Source organism: Metopolophium dirhodum, chromosome 7 (genome assembly GCF_019925205.1).
Source record: "Metopolophium dirhodum isolate CAU chromosome 7, ASM1992520v1, whole genome shotgun sequence".
Lineage (NCBI taxonomy): Eukaryota > Metazoa > Arthropoda > Insecta > Hemiptera > Aphididae > Metopolophium > Metopolophium dirhodum.
In genome coordinates this window covers 9,626,292-9,646,232 of record NC_083566.1, presented here as the reverse complement: position 1 = coordinate 9,646,232, position 19,941 = coordinate 9,626,292, and the positions used below count along the sequence as shown (strand labels likewise).

The 19,941-nt window shown below is 27.5% G+C and overlaps 2 protein-coding genes across 4 annotated transcripts; one reads left to right on the top strand and one right to left on the bottom strand.

Annotated features, from left to right (window-relative positions):
* Positions 1-512: 512 nt before the first annotated feature.
* On the top strand, positions 513-4,241 carry LOC132948088 (UPF0235 protein C15orf40 homolog). Of its 2 annotated transcripts, none has more exons than XM_061018391.1 (5): positions 513-1,428; positions 1,691-1,818; positions 2,439-2,580; positions 2,646-2,741; positions 2,814-4,241. In XM_061018391.1, exons 1-3 carry the CDS (start codon positions 1,245-1,247, stop codon positions 2,535-2,537), a joined length of 411 nt encoding a protein of 136 aa, XP_060874374.1. In that variant the 5' UTR covers positions 513-1,244; the 3' UTR covers positions 2,538-2,580; positions 2,646-2,741; positions 2,814-4,241. The 2 variants fall into 2 exon arrangements, with proteins under 2 accessions (XP_060874374.1, XP_060874375.1); XM_061018392.1 differs by having other exon boundaries at positions 514-1,428; positions 2,439-2,571.
* LOC132948089 (uncharacterized) lies at positions 4,229-14,171 on the bottom strand. 2 transcript variants are annotated; one of them, XM_061018393.1, is made up of 3 exons: positions 13,843-14,171; positions 12,635-12,673; positions 4,229-5,592 (listed from the first exon to the last, which is right to left on the bottom strand). In XM_061018393.1, the coding sequence occupies exons 1-3, from the start codon at positions 13,870-13,872 to the stop codon at positions 5,251-5,253; spliced, it is 411 nt and encodes a 136-aa protein (XP_060874376.1). In that variant the 5' UTR covers positions 13,873-14,171; the 3' UTR covers positions 4,229-5,250. The 2 variants fall into 2 exon arrangements, with proteins under 2 accessions (XP_060874376.1, XP_060874377.1); XM_061018394.1 differs by lacking the exon at positions 12,635-12,673.
* Between the last annotated feature and the right edge of the window lie 5,770 nt (positions 14,172-19,941).

The window sequence follows — 19,941 nt, the reverse complement described above, 5'->3', positions numbered from 1 at the left end:
GCAGTGACATTTGGAGGAAAATCACGGGGTAACATTGTAGCAATCATCTTGAATAATATTATTGGTTAAATTACATGGAACCTGGAAAATGTTGGTGGATAAAATAATAAAATTGGTGGATTGGCAAATGCTATTTGCTACCTCATCTCATGATGTTTAATGTTGACATTTTTATTATATTTAGCCCGGGTTTTATACAATTCTACTGAGTATTAAAACAAGTAACTAAAAAACATTATTGTATTATTCAATATTCATAGACCTTACACTACTAGTACAAACTATAATAATATTAAGGTCTATGCCCTATGGCAGGGGTTCCCAAACTGTTTTGGCTCGGGCCACCCTATTTGAACCAAGGTTTTCTCTGAGTGCCCTTTCCCAAGCCACATCATGACTAATCATAAAAATTAGAAAAATTAAATAAAAACCAAAATAATGGAACTACTAGACAAGGGAGTCTGCATTAATATATGGCCTTAGCTTTTGAAAAAGTCAATGAATTTCGATACCTAGGCGCAGTACTCAGTACAAACTACAAACAATGACTGGGCTAAGGAGATAGGTTTACGGACCATTAAAGCTAAAAGAGCATCCTTTGCGCTAAGTTCATGAAATCCAAAGTATTTTCCAAAAAGACCAAAGCAAGACTTTACACGACATTAATAAGGCCTACACTCCCATATGCCATATGGGTGCGAGGCATGGACTACCACTATAGTACTACCATAGAACAATATACTACTGAAAGAAAACTTAGAACCTTTGAGAACAAAATTTGGAGGGCAATATGTGGACTGGTCCAATGATATGATGAAGAAGGAACATGGGTTAAGGACGATGGACCATGGTCTCATCACGATATATCTTAAATCGTGGGTCTCTATGGAGATTGGAGAAGTCGAGAAGAAAGTACAACAAAGAACTAGAAATGGCGGCAGACTTCGATGATAATATAGAAATGATAAGAAAGAGACGGCTATCTATTTTTTTTTATAGGTCTATGGTTGTAGGTGGTTGTAGTTGTTCTATGTCTATGATTCTATGTATTCTTATCACTAAAATTTGATTAAACAAGTTTATTAAAAAACACATTCATTTAAATATAAATTTAAAATGATTTAATTTTTTCTTTTTGCTAACGAGTGATGAACGACTTGAACAAAGACGTTAAAGTTGTATCAAAAATTCAAAATCAAAGTATAACATTCACGTTTTTTAGTAAAATTATTTACACCGTGTAAATGAGATTTTTTAATGCTACTTTATTTCCTACAAAAATAATAAAAATTATGCCTAAAAAAAACACAAAACAGGTTCAAGGAAAACTAGAGACTGTTCAGACTGGACCTATAACAGTAGACAAATCGGGTGATGTTGTTATTAAAATAAACGCCAAACCTGGTGCTAAAAATAATAACATAACAGGTACTTCATGCATTTACTACAATATTAACAAATATTTATAGCCCTTAGAGCAAAAATAATAATTATTACAGAGAATTATTTTTTAACAAAATAATGGTAATTTTGCTCTATTAGTACAAAATAATTTAGCGTCTATTGGTAAGCTCAAAACAAATACTAAAAGCTTCCAACTAATAAGTGGGTGAAATTATGAATACATATTTTGAAATGTTAAAATATTGTATATTATTACATTTTTTAATTTGTATTGTTTTTTATAAAGATATAAGTTCTGATGGCATTGGTGTTCAGATAAATGCACCTCCGACTGATGGTGAAGCTAATGCAGAATTAATAAAATATCTTTCGAAGGTATTGGGTTTGAGAAAAAGCGATTTAAGTTTAGATCGAGTAAGTTTATTTCTTTTGTTTATACTTTTTGTTTGATTCTTTGAACATTTGTTTATGTAAATGGTACCCATATAGCTATAATAGGTAAAAGGACTATTCCCCCTTTTCAGTTAAATAGGACATTTCCCTTCATATTTTTTTTTTAAAACTTGACAATGAAATTAATTTTTTTTTGTCTAATGTCTTATTAGTTATTAAGCGTTAATGTGTTATAAAATACAACATTAAATTTCCAAATATAATTATAAATGTATATTTTAATGTCTATTGTTAGTATTATAATAATAAAAAATATTTTTTCCATTGTCTATTTGATACAATAAAAAGCACTATTGAGGAAAATGTTTACACTAAAAAATGTACTACCTATATGGGGAATTGTCCTACATTAATAGATATTTAATTTTACCATTTTAGCATAAACAAAATTAACTATTAAATGTTAAAACAAATTAATATTACCACTTATATAAGCTATAGGATTATAGATAAATATTTTTACAGTTATAATTATTTATATATTATGTATAAACAATAGCTATTTAACCTTCAAATAAAAATTGTAATAGTTAAAACAATTTTAACATTATTATTAATTATTCAAAATTTTTGCATTCTAGGGTTCAAGATCGAGAAATAAAATTTTAATTGTGCACAATACTTCATTAGGCATAGAAGGGATCACTGAAAAAATTAACGAAGAAATTAACGATAAATAATAAAATATGAAACTTAAAATGGATGGTAAAATAAGTAAGTATTGTAAGTAAATTCATTAATATAGATTATGTTCAAATCCTTTACTATTATTAGCCTTTATTTTTTAGAATATATAATTGAAAAGGGACAAGGTGGCAGACTGGTATAAATGTATTATTATCACAATTATATATAACATCTATAATGAATGTCTAATGGACCAAGTAATATTTATAGCTTATGCATATTTAATATTTATATGTATCGAATGACTAACCACATTATTGTTATTTTAGAATTTTTATATGGAATGCAATCATTTGCCAAATTGTTATCTGTCTTAATTGAAACCAACCAGAACAACATACATAACAGACCAAATTGTTTTCAAATGTACTCACTATGTAAATAAGTATACAATATTTCATCTCAGTTATCCCACAAATTATACTATCAGTTATTAAATTACTTAAAATTAAATATTGTATTATTATAGAAATTATAATTTAATATAATACTTCCTAGTCAAGTGCCACTAATGGGTGCCTTCTTATTCCTATTTTCATCTATTTTTGTTCTGTCACCACATACACTTATCGTGGTAAATAGTAAATATTGTGCATATCTTAATAAGAATAATAATAAAAAAATATATATAATATTTATATTTATTTAATTTTTTTGGTTTAGCCAGTGGCGTCGAACCTATAACCTAAGAGGGGCGACCACCCCCTTTTTTTGGTGGGTGGGGTCGTGGAGGTCCGTAGGTACCCCAACAGATTATTTATGAATTATATTCTTAACTCCTAAGCTATTAATGTATACATATGCAGCAAAATTTTGTAAATAGGGGTGGTGGTCCGTATAACTTTTTACTTCCCCCCCCCCCTAGTTTAGCTATAAATTAATATCATTTTCATGTAATATATTACTATATTTGTTTAATTTAATTATTCTTGGCAATTGTATAGTTTAGATGAGCGGGAGTCGTGCGGAGATGATGAATGTCTTGATGTTAAAATTATGTACCTATTGTTTTTTGTTGTTTGACCATGTATTAGAGCAATGAAAATGCTTCAATTTTCCAATTCAATATTATTTTTGGTATCAAATTGAATCTAGTTGGTATTATGGTGGGGGAGGGTCCAAATGAGTAAAAAATATCTAGTACTTTTCTTAACAATTGAGAAAAACTAAAAATAAATTAGGAAAAACGGGATTTTTAAAACAAATTAATTTTGTTAAATTTGTTGTAATTCTTAAATAGGTACCTACCTGGTACTTGAAATGTAGAGACATTTTAAATTTTTGATTTTTTTCCATCTTGTGAACCCTTTTTTGTATGCAATTATTTATCATCAATTTGAAACATTAATTTAGTACCTAAAGGTGAACATATTATAATTATACTATACAGCAATGTGAGTTCACCGGTTTTTATTTAGTTTAGAAATAGTTTTGAGATATTCACTGTAAACAATAACAATACGTTGTTAAAAATTGTTTACAACCATACAAATAAATTGGAGCTAAAGCATTTCATACATTTTGCGGCATGTTGGCGTCCAATTTTTTTAAAGTTTGATTTCCATTTTTTGGCTTATAAAATTAATGTTTTCTTGGATTCCTTTTTTGGTTGATACTTAACAAGAGTTTTTATGGCCTTAAATCTATTAATGTACATTATTAAATGTATCAACAATAACTTAAGTAACATAGACACATATAATTATGTTTATTGCAATATTTAAATAAAATACAATTGTTGCTTATATTCTGTTGTAATTAAAGATACTTAAAATTTGAATATACTTTTAGGCATATAAAAGTATGTTTTAAATTATATATTATAATGGTCCCTATATAAATTATATGGTCAATGTTGTATATTTGTGTAATAATTTCAAATCTAAAATTATCTGATTACTTTTTAAATATAAAAATAAATAAATAACACATAAAATAAGTGGGGGTATAAACTTAAGAAAAAAAAATAGATAACATGAAGGTAACATAATATAGGTGCATGTGGTTAAGCCAGGTAACTTTGGTAACCGCAACATGTCTTATTTATGTATATTTCGTTTACAATATAAGTATAGGTAATAATTTATCAGTTAATAACAGTTAAAATGCCAAATAGGAATAACAATATAATTATTGGTTTAAAATTGTTAAACCGTCTTTAGTAGGTAAGTAATTCAGGAACTGGAACCTTTTATATAATTTGATTTGCAGATCTGCTCCGATTTCGGATTGGTTATTCTCGCTTCGTTTACTTTTAAAACTGACAATAGACATATTAAAAGTTTGGATTACTTTTAGTTGAAGGGAGTGGATCGGTTTAGGGCCCAGCTTATAGGCGCAATGAGGGGGGCTTAGCACCCCAGTTTTATCTGTAACCCCGCAGTTTTTTAATCATATTTTAGTTTAAAATATAAATTGTCAGAGTCTGTGCTGCTGATACAATTCTAGCCCCCCCCCCCCAAAAAAAAAAACAAATATCTTAGTTGTGCCTATAAGTTATAGCCCAACTGTCTTGTGGGTGCTGGTTAAAGTGTAGGTTCAATCTGTATTGGATCCATATTATATGACGTATAAATCTGTAAGGAACCGGTTAATTTCGGTTCAGTTCCGGTTACCGCGCTAGAAATGGTGGTCATCGATGTAGCGATGAAATTGTTGAAAAAGCAATAATAATGATGAGTATGGGTAATAATAAAATCTATCTGCTCAAATAATCGACACCGTCGGTCGGGTCCACGGATAGTAGTGGTGCCGCGAACCTACACCGTTTCCCGATGGCAATTTGAGCTGTTGGTCATAGTGCGGAGTCGATTGGATCCTCTGCTGTACCGGGTAAGGCGGCGCCGGTATCTGTTTAGGCAGCTCACTAGACGTCACCGACAATTCGGCCAAACTCCAATGGCGGGCGGTCGATGCCGTGGTCGGTGTCCCGGACAGACATTGGCACACGCCCAACAGCGCCAACCAAAAGAACACGGACGTGCGTAGTCCACCGCGGTCTGAAGGAGTAACCAACGATAAAGCCAACGTCATCATTTTAACGACATTCTGGAGAACAAAATAATAAAGCCGTATATTATTAGTTATTACTTATTACACAAATTTGGTAGGTACCTTTAACAATGCGTCTAATGTATAAAGCTATCTAGGTATTGTTAAGCAACATATATTTGTACTATGTATAAACATTAAACACTCTTAAACCTATAATAAGTTAAAGTATAGGTACTAAAAAATAATACCTTCCTAGGTTATTATAGGAATCCTAGCTATTCCTCACTGCCAGACACTACTTATACAGTTACACTGATTTTACATTTATACGCCCATGAAAAATACCTTACTACCTAACTCACATAACTGTACCTACTTATAAAATGTATATATTATTATCCCTCAAACCTCAATTGGCACAGAATCTAAAATGTTTATATTGCCTAGTAGCTAGTAGTTATCATTTATACTATTACTATTATAATACTATAGTATGTCTATATAGACACTAGCTAGAAATAGATACATGCATATCTAGGCGTAAATAGTGTTTGAAATTTGGGGGGGGGGCTGTAGCTCGCAGGTCTATACTTGATACTCTTATGATGCTTTTAAATTATAGTAGTGAAATCATTAGTTTCTTGAGGGAGGCTAAGCCCCCCTATTTGTGCCTATGGATACATGTAGGTACTTATTCAAAGATGTTACTTTTTTAAAGTTTCAATTGTCATATGGCGAGCACACTTAGGTATAGGAACAAAAAGAATAAAGGCTTAAGAGTTAAGGGCTATTACGTACATCCTCTCACCTAGTTCCAGTTTACTAGATTATAGCTTGAACTTTGAAGTACCTACCTACTACATTTTAAATGATATAAATGCAAACAGTTTTAGTAAATCTATTAAAAAGAAAATATAGACTATAGATCTCTGCGTAATTTGAATAAATAATAAATATAGGAAACTGTTAAGGCACCTGGTGCTAATCTAATTTTGTCCTCAAAAATAGGTAGGTACACTCTACATCCTACGAAAATAATGAATGATAATCGTGTAATGTACCTATTAGAAACAACCAAATTTGATTATTTTGAAATATTCAACAGCCTGAACATTTGAACTCCATTTATTAAAATTATAATTTTAAACTTTATAATAATATGCCTTACAAAAAAGACAGTTTTACCTAAGTTTTTTTTATAAATTATTTTACACTACCTATTAAGTATTTGAAATAAAATAAGAAATTGGAGCTATAATGACCATTCGGTTTTGCCCAAAGACATACGGTAACACTTGAACAATGTTAATCACAATATATTAATATATTAATATCAACATAGGTACCTAGGTACATATTATACGATGGGTAGATAATTACAATATAATATATTATTATTTAATGTAGAAATTAACACCTGTAAGCTAATAACCTATGTAGTTGATACTTAACCAATAAAAAAAAAATATATATATAATATAATATTATCTAATACCTATCATTTTAATGTATTCATCCATCTGTATATTTAAAATATCAAAAACCGTTTGTCATTAATTTCTAATATAAAATAACAACTTCTACCTATATAGCTGTATCTCACTTTTTTGTATTATCAATTAGGTATACTATAATTTACAAAGTGTGAAATTGGTGACCGACGACCGTGCGACATTAAATTATGTATGAATAGTCAATAGGTCGTACCTATCCTAAACATTACATTTTAAAACTTGACTATGATGTTAGAAAATTAATGAAAAAATATTAACGGATATTAAACTAATTTTTGCAGATAAAATTGTTTTATGTACAACTATTTTTCATACCTTTTTAACTTTTTAATGTACTTTGAGTTTTCCACCCAAGATTCCGCTGATAACCTAACCTTGGTACCTACTTATAGGCTATAACAACCAGTGTCATTTTACACCAATATTATATCCCTATTATAGTGATGTCATAATGTCATGACAAACCCATTAGATAACAAAATATTGGTATAGGCGTAGGCACCTACTAACAACCTTCTACCAATAGATAGGACATAGGTAGCTACTGAAAAAAAAAGTACCTATATAGGTGTGATCTATTATTCTATTATAGCCGTTATCGCGATTACTGAATTATATCACATATTCTAGACATCTACTTATTATACATAGTTACCACTTACCAGCTACTATGTAATAATAGTAATATAACTAATGAGTTATATGTTATATGCGAGTTTACTAGGTACTTTTAAAATGATTGTCCCAGCAACATCACTAAGTTCTATAGACGTTCTAAAACTGGAGATAAATAATGAATTTAATTTTAAAAAAATGAAGCTGATTTCATTTTTAATTGGTAATCACCTATTGTGAAATTACATTTGATAAAATAATAACCTGAACAATTGTATCATTGTACCAATATTAAATAGATCAAACAGCTGAAGTAATACTTCATAACTACGAACTACCTACCTATTGACAATAATATAAGTACCTAGTTTATTAAAAATACTCTTTAAGTTAAGAGAACAATAGGGAAAAAAATTGGTCGGTAAAATTAATAGATATTTTAATATGAATAAAAAATAAAATAATTATTTTGTATTGTTACTTAAATTTATTGTGTTTTTGTTGAAACGAAAAGAAAGTTTTTGGAACTCAGTTTGATTAGTCACATTAAAGATTATATATACAGTCCCCATTTGTGTAAATATATAAGATATATAGTGCCCTTCTAGGTACCTATATTATAAAATAATTTCGGAGTGAAAAAAAAAATAAAAACACCGTCACTTTCGTTTTAATTTGGTCCTCACACGTACAATTGGTGAAAACGAATCAATAATTTGGTGTAAACTCAACGAAAGACGTCCGAATTTCCCTTTCATGAGTCGAATGCTAAACATAATTGACAATACCTATAATATAAAATAGGAACGATTCAACGATGACAGTATCACACATTCATCATATTACATATACAGCAGTCACCCACACAAACGTAATACTGTTTTCATATATAGGCATATATATATATACATATTACATAGGCAGGTATAAACAATAATACGAGTTGTATTTGTAAGCAGCTTAGCTGCGTATTGTCCTGCATTGTCCACGTACGTCCGTACGTAGTGGCAAGATTTCGATTTTGAACGATTTTATCTATACGCGAATTTATGAATATACATTATATATATATATATATGTATGTGTACGCGCTTGTATGTTTACACTCACGTTTATATGTTACGCCTGAGTAGAATTTAAATGGCAATAGTGTCTGTATATAGAAAAGGTTAGAGAAATTAAAATCAAAATAAGTTTCACGAAAATACACTGTTATACTGTCCCTACTGCACCAGAGCCGAGTCGCAGTAAATAGTTTAAACTGTAATTAGTTTAGTAGAGGAATTTAAAATTTCACAACCGATTTTCTGCGATTTACTAATGTACCACAACGAATTTTCGACGACAATTTCATAGAAAATTATCCTGGTGAACGGATCAGATGACTTGTAGCGGTTCAGCGGTCCAGAACCGCTGAGTCCGAGCGCAAACTATATTATATACCTAGGTATCGAACCATAATATATTATTATTATAAAGAGCTCTTCCGTCCGATGAAATTGAGCCACCGCAGGAAATCGAATCGACCGATGCTGCAGGTGTCGTCGAATGATTAAAATATCTATCGTTGGAAAACAACCACTCCAATATATTATAATATATAATTTATGGTTTCTACTAAAAGGATAGCCGACGCATAGGTATATTGTATTATTCGCAAGTGTAATCTGAAGACTGGAGTCATTTGCAGTGTGTGCTTTTTTATTTTTAGACTATAGGTTAACATAATACCTATCATACTTCTTGACTTTGAAATGTTGAACAGTACAATACTACAATATAATTATACTAAGTATGTAATATAGTATAATATACTAATATACTATTACAATGTATTATGTTAATAATCGGCTATAATATATTTAAGTTATACACACAAATAAACGATGCGTCATTGTACTCATATTAGAAGCACCTAAAATATAAAAATAGTTAGGTATTAATATTAATTTAGCAGTGGGTAATAAATTATTTTGATAAATTTAAAGGTATGACCTAGGTACGTATTATTATAAATATATAGACAATGATAGATATATTATTATTATACCTAACTTATTATAATATATTACCTTTTTGTATCAAACTGTCACTGTGTGTGATTATTCATTTTCTTCATATAGTACAGCTAGTACCTATAGTCGACAATATACAGAGTGCAACAGAAAGACCTGACAGATTAAATAAATTTTGTTCTAATCAATATTTAAACATTTTTTTTACATTTAATTTATAGTTGCTTGCTCTAAAATTATTTTTATTTCTTAATATTGAAAATAAAAAGTTTTAAATTTGATTTAAATTTTTTTGGAATAATTCAAAATAATAGCCAATTTGTAAATCTGATTATGAGAGCAATTTTGATGGTATAAACAATTAACTAAGTCAACTAGGTAGTTAGTTTATTTTTAGAATTTTTTTAAATATGCTTTCGAGTAAATTAATTTAGAACGTAATACCTAACTTTTTTCAAAATATTATTTTTGGGGATTTCTTGGAATGAGTATATTTTTTAAATTATTTATTAACCTCACAATTTTTGTCTTACGTTAAGTAGCATCATTTTTTTCAGGTCTTGTTACACTGTATATGATACGTTTGTATTTTACATTAATACTGTTAACATTTTATTTTTGTAAGTGTAGTATACCTGCTTAGTTATTTAATTATGCAATTTTGTTCATATACTTTCCTTATAATTTTAAAACTTAACATAAAAGTATATATATTTTATTGTACATTTTGAACTAGTGGGCATATTAGGTAGGTACCTATCTTCTTAAATAAATAAATGAATATAATTAAGTAAAGACGTGTTCAATTAATATGGTAGTATTAAGTTAAATTTACAAGTTATCCATATGTATTATATACCTACCTACTTTCCTTTACAATCCAATCTTCTACAATAAATATTTAAATTTAATTTATTATTACTATTATTACTATAATATCTCCATCTATCTGACATATGCAGTATAATCAATGAATGTATGTGCTTCTATAATATTATAATAGCGTGTCTACCTTTTAGGTACATTATCTATATTTTTCCTAACATTACGGAAATATCACTTGTAAATACCTATAGCTTCTTTGGTCCGCTCAGAATCTATTAACGTGAAATTAGATAAAAGATAATAAATATGATAATATATTGTATAGGAACAGATTACATTAAATAATATTATAAAATCTATAGTAATAATAATATTATATTATAATCTGTGATATAGGTAACTATTAACTAAGGCAACCCATCTATTAAAGAATTACCGGATGTATTTATTTTTGGTCACGGCGTTTATAATTATTGTTCAAGTTTACGTGTAATTAAAATATCGGAGTATTGGATACTTTTGGATCTATATTGTATGTGAGCCGTATTATAGCTTTGTACCTAGGTACAACTAACTATATAATATTATATAAACGTGATAAAATTAAATATATAGTAGGTACAAAGTATTATTGTATTATAAATGTACCATTATACAAGAGGTATCCCTGATCCCCTCTTGTTCTTTTTTTTATGCCATTATAAATAAAATAAAAACGCCTTTTGAAATTCATAGGTAATAAGTAGGTATTTTTCCACAGATCTAAACCCCCCTCCACCAACCCCATCGTACAAAATTCATGTATACGCCACTTTTCAACTTGTACTAATTCACAATATTTACATTCATAATATTATATTTATATCCTTTTACCTATGTACATAATAAATAATTAATAATATATAGGGCCTATATGGGTATTCCATAGATCAACAAGTCTTATAGGGTTATCGACGTGACCACGCTGTATATTTTGTGAATAATATTGTTTAAAATATATAATACTTGTTATATTATAGGTAACTAGTAAGTACCTACTACTTACTAGAACACTAGATGAAAAAAAATTTTCATAATTGTTTTTCTATATAACTTGATAACACGAACAACCAATGTACCTAATGATTATTAATAATTCATTTTCAATAATAGGAATATTTTCTTTTAATATACCTACCACATTGATATTGTTATTCAAACGAAAGTCTGAAATTTCATTAGGTAGGTATATAAATTATAAGTTAATAATCAAATATAACCTAACCTAGAGTATACTATATTGTACAATTTAGCAATTTGAACTTTATGATGAAAAAAGTTAAATGTTCTCTGGAGATACACAGATAGACATAATATGTAGGTAATGCGTTAGGTTAATGCAGATATAGCGGTCGACTACCTTGACCAACTAGGTAGCTGATATAAATACAATACCTAAGAACAAAACATTAATATATTTTTTTTTATTATTTAAATACATTTACCGGCTTCAATAACTAAGGTTATTAGCCAATAATAATTTGTGTGTTACGTCATAACATTAATATAAAAACAGTGTCCGATTTATCCGGAGAAAGTTATTATCTCGAATTGTAATATTGAAAAATATTTATGAAATAATGATATTTCTACCAAAAAATATTATTTTTCAAACGAAACCTGTTTATTATTGAACTTAAAGTGACAAAATGTGAATGGTACAAGCATAAGTGCGTACGTGCGAACTTATAATACGATATTACTACCTATACGGATATACCTGGTACTATTGATTAAAAACCATCACAAATCTACGAGACCTGTTTTAAATGCGGTTATAGAAAAGTTATTATATTTATTATAGTGAATTGCATAGCCAAATAATATATTTACTATAGTGGCAGTATAGTCTATAGGTATTTGATTATAATTTGAAAATCAGAAGTTGCTTTATTGTGATGTATAAGGTTATTTGTACAATAGTAAAATAATTAATAAATTTAGGTTATTAATACTCATTACTTTTTAGTTATTAGATAAGTACTTATTTCGGTTTTTATAGTTTTGTTTTGATATTTGAAAATTTTTCACTATATCTTACAATATTGCAATTACTTTAAAATATTAACGATTATCAAAGACTTTTACTTGTCGAAAATGTATAGCTGGTACATGGTTCAATAAAATCTGAAAATACAATAATGCACGTTTCTTTAAATACATTTAATTACGAAAATGAAAGTAAAAAATATATAAAGGAATTAACTAAAAATAATTTATCTTATTTGTTATATTTAAAAAGTTTTTAATATCCATAAAAGGTAAGTTGAAATATAAAATGTACAATGCATAATGTATGTAGATTGTAGGTACCAATTCAAGTTATTATTATCATAGTTCCTATATAATGGGTCATGGTTTTTATTATTTGTACATATACTACATGTCTACATAGTACATATAAACAAGTTAACTACACATGTAATAAAAAAAATTAATTTACTTGTTGCACGATTATTTAAACACAAAATCCTAACATTTTTAATACTTAGAAAGTTCTTTATTATCTAGTTTTTAAAAATAAAATCTTAATTTGCATATTAATCAGATTGTTATATTTTTATTTTTATATATCTACAATATACAGCTGGTATTCAATATTTCAATGTATTTTTTTTTAGTACTAATAATAAAAACTATTTAAAAAGTCAAGTTAAATACTTATTAAGTTAATAAATTGCAATCAATTGGTAAAACCTTTCGCTTAGTCTGTATAAATATAAAAGTAGGTATATAATATTATGTATGTACCTAAGTTTGTGTATATATACAAGATACGAGGTACAAAATAATGTTATAACAGTAAAAACTAATTTTTTTTAATTTTTTTTTTTAATTTAAGTTACATAAGACTATAACAATTTATATTTCCTTTAATTGTTTATCCTTATATTTGTCTATGAAACTACTTAGTAGGTAGGTATTTAGGTACTTACAATTTTTAACAGTCATCCTATATATTTTAAATACATTTGCCAAAATGAAATTTGTGAGATGCAACAATTTATTTACCTGAACTTAAAATACTAATCATCTATTATCCAATAAATAACTTAATAACAAGTTAAAATAAAATAAAAACACATGTATTATAGTTCCATCTACGCTTATCATCAGATGTACCTACTGATTAGTAATTAGGTAGGTGGCTGCAGATACTATGAAGTTGTAATAAGTTAAAACTATTGCTAGATTAATGTAATGTACCTACTTATGTAGTTATGACTTATGTGTACCTGTACGGTAAACGTCTTACTATTTAAATAGTTACAATAATATAATAAATAGGTACGTACCTGCAGATACTTCACAATATAACAAAACATTTAAATATTGACATTTAGGAACTATAGTTATTAACACGTTCCACAATTTACTTATGACAAACCGAAATAATATAAATTTTGATTTAAATGAAAGATGTACTACTGCGTGTCATAGAATATAGATTTATGATCTATACAATCTTTATAATCATTGTACAGTCTAAAGTACGAAATTAAATTGTTTATATATTATTTGGTGTAAGTATCGATATAATATAATATTATTGTATTTTCAAAAAAAAAAAAAAGCGGGCAGTTGCGCGAGGAAAACAAGTCTGTACGAGAACAGCGTTCAAAGCATGACTGATACACGTTAGCGTGGTCACGATGTAGTTCAGAGGCGGTGTTCCTTTTACTCTAGTTCGCGTACACGGTGACTTCCCCCATGTCTATATGCATTATTATTTTTAATACTTTACCCACACACACACACACACACACACGCAAGAAGTATATCACGAGTTTGCAATAATAATTGTTCACGTTTTAGCCACCGCCGCCAATGCCAGCTGGCTGCAGTTATTACATCCTCACGTAACATTTTACCATTAGAATTTAATATAATATATATTAAAATAAAATAGCAGCAAGCACGCTATGTAGATACGCGATATTACAATAAACATAGGTAAGCACCTATATTGGTATTATTATCCGAAAATGACTTGAGGCGAATGTTTAATTCGAAAACGATAAATAAACGGTACGTAAATGTGGATAAAAAATAGTGCCGAGGATTGGTCGTAATTTATTTTTTGTAAAAACATTACTGTGTTGATTGTCTTGTATTTTTTTGGTCGATTTAAATTTATTCTTCACTTCTGCGATTATTAAAATATTATATACATGTCTATAAGTATAATATAACATATTAATTATTATGTATAATATCATATATGTACATAACTACAATAATATTGCAATATGTATATACTATCTGTCTACCTACCCATAGTATCTAACTAACCTTAGTACCAATTTATGTATACGTTGTACGTTTCGAATAGTGTAATTTATTAGCTAGTACCAATATATTATGTATACGTTGTACGTTTCGAATAGTTTAATTAATTTTTATTTCAATATATGTTTAATAATGAAACGTACGTTAACAAGATTTTGAAAACAATTTTTCATCAAAATACCTAACCTATAGGTAATATTATGTATAGAAATTTTAAATTACATTATACTAACTATTAACTAACAAAACTGATTTATATTTACACACATTGTATAGTACTATAATGAAATGTAGGTAGGTATATAGACTATTGGTAGTTGGTACTTACACAGTTTCAGTTCAAAATGTTCCAATCAGTATTAGAACTGGTTAGTCCCTTGTCCTTGTGATCCGGCCACGAAGACCATATTGTGCATAGAGCATAGATAGCATACCATAATAATGTACCTATAATATTGCTGTACCCATGAAGTCACGTAAGGTTTTATAATCTTACTATATTTCACCAACAGTTGCCGAATTCTTTATTTCTTTAAGCCTTTATTTCTTTGGATTCAGATGCATTTGAAAAGCCCCAAGTTCCATCCGATTCTCAGTAGCATTTTTATTTCTATAGGTACCTATAGGCTAACATAATAACGCCATAACGGTGATATTATTTTATAGTACCTACAACGTATTTTTTTATACAATACAAAATGTAATTTAAATATACAATAATATTGTAATTTATGGGATTTAATTTCCATGTAGGTAAACAAAAAATATTTTATTGGTAGGTATACCTACATTATATTTTAGATTTTAACACAATTAACATTGTTAGGTAAATTGTTTTTTTTTCTAAAAAAAAAAGAATTTTGTACAAATATATAACTATACAATTTAATTTATTATAAAAACAAACCCATACCTATGAATGTTTTTCTATTATTGTTGGTTTTTAAATATTAGTTATTAATTTTATGACAATAGACAATATACCGTGTAATATATAGTAGATAGGACAACATGTGAATTATAAATGCGGATATTTGATTTTTTTGTAAATAAATCGTACAGGAATTTCATTGTATTTTGAAGGTTAGTTGAAACATATTATTACATATTATATTGTGTCAAGCTTAATGTGCAGAACTGTAAAAGGTAAGTATTAGAGTAATAATTTACCTATGCATTTTAAATCCTAGATTAAATTAGTTTAGTATAAAATAACATAAAATATAAATATAAATAATGCAAACACAAAAAAACCTGAAACAACAATAATTATTGTCATTGATTTGTTCATTCGTACGTAAATTTAATTACTAACACAATAATTATTTACTTGTGAAAAGCTAGACAGGATACAAATACCGGTTAATGGGTAGTGGGAGCTCGTCTTGCTTCGTTAGACGCAGGATAGTGAATAGTGATGTATATACCTATGTATTATTATTCAGTATTCTGAATTTTAATGAAATATCATAAATCATAATGTTAAAAAATGGTTTTGAGTGAATCTTGATTTACTATAGTATTATGATAGTATGTAATAACTAATAGAAAGTGTTTACATTTTTAAGAAACTCGTAGAATATTGTGCCTATGTATTCTTAATATTTTTCAACTGCTATAGTGACAATATATCAGGAACCTTGTGGCTTGTATTCAATTTTCACATTTTTTTACCCAACAAATAAAATTTATTGACATTTATAGAAAAATAAACTAAAAAAATTAAAAATTGAAAATATTTGTAAACAGTTCAAAAAGAGTCAAAATATTTTGAACATTTTATCAAGTAAAGGAATTTATAAAATAAACATATTATATACATTTCAAGTGTCTACAGTTATTTATTTTTGAATTACATCAAAATAAGAAAATCTATACATGAGAAATCGAGTGAATATCCAACCTTGTGAACTTCAAACGTTCATAAAAATTTAATTTGACTTTCAGGTAGACATTTTTTTTTGTTGATAAACGTAGATAAACTTACAAGGAATCTTGAACTAAATTTTAAAATCTTAGATTGAAAAAGAATTTTTCGGGAATTTCTTAATCAAAATAATTTGCACATATTTGTGATTTTGACGTATTTTGTCAAAACTCAAACATTAAATGCTTATAAAAAAAATTATGACTGTGTATTTTAATATTTTTCAACTACCATTGTAACGATAATATTAGGAGCATATTATCATCGATTGTAAATACTAGGTATTTCTCTAATGCTATTATATTACGTTTTCAAGCGATTTGACCAAACAAATAAAATTGTATTGACATTTAAAGAAAAAAAAACTAAACAATTTGGAAACTGAAAATGTCCGTAAACCACTCAAAACAATCCAAAATATTTTGAAAATTGTAATGTGTTTAGAAATTGTTATATAAACATTCAGTGAAAATGTCATGTATCTACGGTTATTTTTTTTAGAATTTCGCCAAAAACCAAAATCGATTATGTTGAAAACAGAATTTGCGTAAAATTTACCATTTTTCATTAATTTTTGTAATGTTTTTCCCTGTGATTTTGAAAATTATTGAGAATTTCAAATGTTGACCTACCGAATGCTCTAACTTGATCCACTTTACCGTCGAACGAGATACTGTTGAAGAAAACCGAAGCAGTGTTACTGCCCAAAACGGTGATAACAGACACAAAAAAAAATATAAAAATAAATAAAAAAAACAGACATTATTGTAAAATCAATACATTCATCGCTCCGCTCAAAATCTAAAACTATTGCATTTCTAACATAAATATAATTAAAACTGTAGTTTAGTGAATAGTTAATAGATTGTATTAATTGTCGAAGAAAGCATATTTATATACCTACTTTTAAACATATCAACACTGGACATAAATATAAAATCAATCACTTAACTTTTAAATTGCTTTATAATTTTGTTTAAAAATGATTAGCAATTTTTAAGGAATAACATTACTTTAACTCAAATACTTGACCCACAATATCTTCTCTATCGTAAGGTTATAAGTTATAAATTATACAAGATTGATCTACATTGATTCATCATCATATTATGTCCCCATTACAAAAAACTAGTGAAATCATATTTATTTTTTGTTTATTTACAAAGTAGCGGATTTAGAATGATGTTAGGTGGTTGGTGCATTATTGTACAAATGATAAATATACATTGTAAGTATACCTACCTACCAACTACAGTATTACATAATTTCGGTCGATTAAAACATTTACAAATGTAAATCAAAACTAAAACTAAAATAAAGCAATGTAGATAGACTGATAAGTTTATTCGTATGATGATCTTTAAAACTACCTATATAATTTAAATATTGCAGTATCCTTGAGTTTAATATTTGTGTGGTCATTTAATATTATGCGGGTGCGGTTCGTTTAGTAAATATATATTTAAATTAAATTTGAAGGAACTGTGTATAATATTGTAGGCGTTCATTACATCACAAGAACCATTACTTACATATTATAATATGCTATGCTGCACGTATATATGTAATATGTATATGTATATTGTATGCCATATACACAATATTGAATATACACAATATTGAATATACACATATAATTTTTTAACGCTACCATTATTTAAATATACTTCATAAGGCATAAAAAAATCTATTATATACGTATGGTAGTATATAGATAGATAATTTATAGTCAATCCTAGATAAACTGTACAGTATTATATTATATTATATTATATGTTTAGGATGACTATAACGAATGTAGGTTATACTATTATTATTTTATAGGAATATATAGGTTTATTATCGTTGTTCAAAATGCATGATAATAATATATACCTAGGTAGGTACCCGAAATTTTATCAGTGTGTCAATCATCTGACATATATTTTCAAACATGCAAATTATAATCATCATATTATATTTTAGTTTGTACAATTCAAAATATTATAGAGGATTTGCATATAGATAATTATATAAACTCATTGCAGAGAACATAATATCTAACTCTATAACACGATTTTATGTTAAACTTTTAAATTAAATTAATTTCTCGTAATTTTTGAAACAATAATGCAATTATTCTGTCTTAAACTGCGAGAACCTACTACTCTAATCATCTTCCAACGTATCGTATTTTTGTATACATTTTCTCGTTGTCAATATATTAATTATATTGTTTTCATATTACAAACTTGATATACATTATATATGTAATATTATATATTCAATTACGAGTGTTTATTTTTTATTATATATACTATTGAATTCATGTTTATATTTATATATTATGTTATGCTGTGACATAGCGTGTGTTAAGACTTGAAATCCGTTTCATTGGGTTTTTGGCATTGTTTAGCTGTACGATCGATAATAATTATTGTTCGATTACAATCGATCGCTGTTGTTTAGGTATAATTAATTAATAGTTATTATTGTCTTTATAACTGTGACGAAAACTAGTTGTTAAATATAGTCGTATACTTTGACGTTAATGTACAATATTCAATATTAATACTTTAATGTTAGCGTCTTATTGTAGTACGAACTGCATGTCTGCATCATGAGTTGTAGGTAGTAGGTACTAGGTACTCGTAGTAGCCTATATGTATTAACGTAATGTTAGGTTCAATTTAAATGCAGATCACGATATTTTTACCCTATAATGATAGTTGCGAAAATGACGAAAACAAACAATGAACTGAAACTGGAGCAAACACAATTGGACGGACGGACAGATAGTGCGGGAGAGAGTGCATAAACGAAATAATAATTGGACTACGTTTGTATACATTGTGTGAAACTAGTAATTTCCCCTTCTATCGGCCAGAGAACAACAGAGTTTAAAACGCACGATGACGGTTTATACGAGTGTACGGAAATTTAAATGGCATTTGCTTATAATTTGATGTCTCAAAACGATTTATAATAAATAATACGTATAACAATACACATAATGTACCTATTACCTACATTATACGCATTATATACCTATATAAATATAATATAATACATGGTAGGTATCGTATCTGTACATAATTTCGCGTTCGAGATATATAATACCTACGTCAAAAATAAATATAACAATATATAATATAGATGTATATTGTGTATTATATACATTCGTTTAAGTATTATATTA

What these genes read in the sequence shown, in the direction of transcription:
- LOC132948088 (XM_061018391.1), top strand. Translation starts at nt 1,245, where the DNA reads ATGAGATTTTTTAATGCTACTTTATTTCCTACAAAAATAATAAAAATT. An exon ending in TAAAAATAATAACATAACAG is followed by an intron (nt 1,429 to 1,690) that starts GTACTTCATGCA and finishes TTTTTTATAAAG; the next exon opens with ATATAAGTTCTGATGGCATT. An exon ending in GCGATTTAAGTTTAGATCGA is followed by an intron (nt 1,819 to 2,438) that starts GTAAGTTTATTT and finishes TTTGCATTCTAG; the next exon opens with GGTTCAAGATCGAGAAATAA.
- LOC132948089 (XM_061018393.1), bottom strand. Translation starts at nt 13,872, where the DNA reads ATGTTTTGTTATATTGTGAAGTATCTGCAG. An exon ending in ATATTGTGAAGTATCTGCAG is followed by an intron (nt 12,674 to 13,842) that starts GTACGTACCTAT and finishes TTGTATTTTCAG; the next exon opens with ATTTTATTGAACCATGTACC. An exon ending in CAGCTATACATTTTCGACAA is followed by an intron (nt 5,593 to 12,634) that starts GTAAAAGTCTTT and finishes TTTGTTCTCCAG; the next exon opens with AATGTCGTTAAAATGATGAC.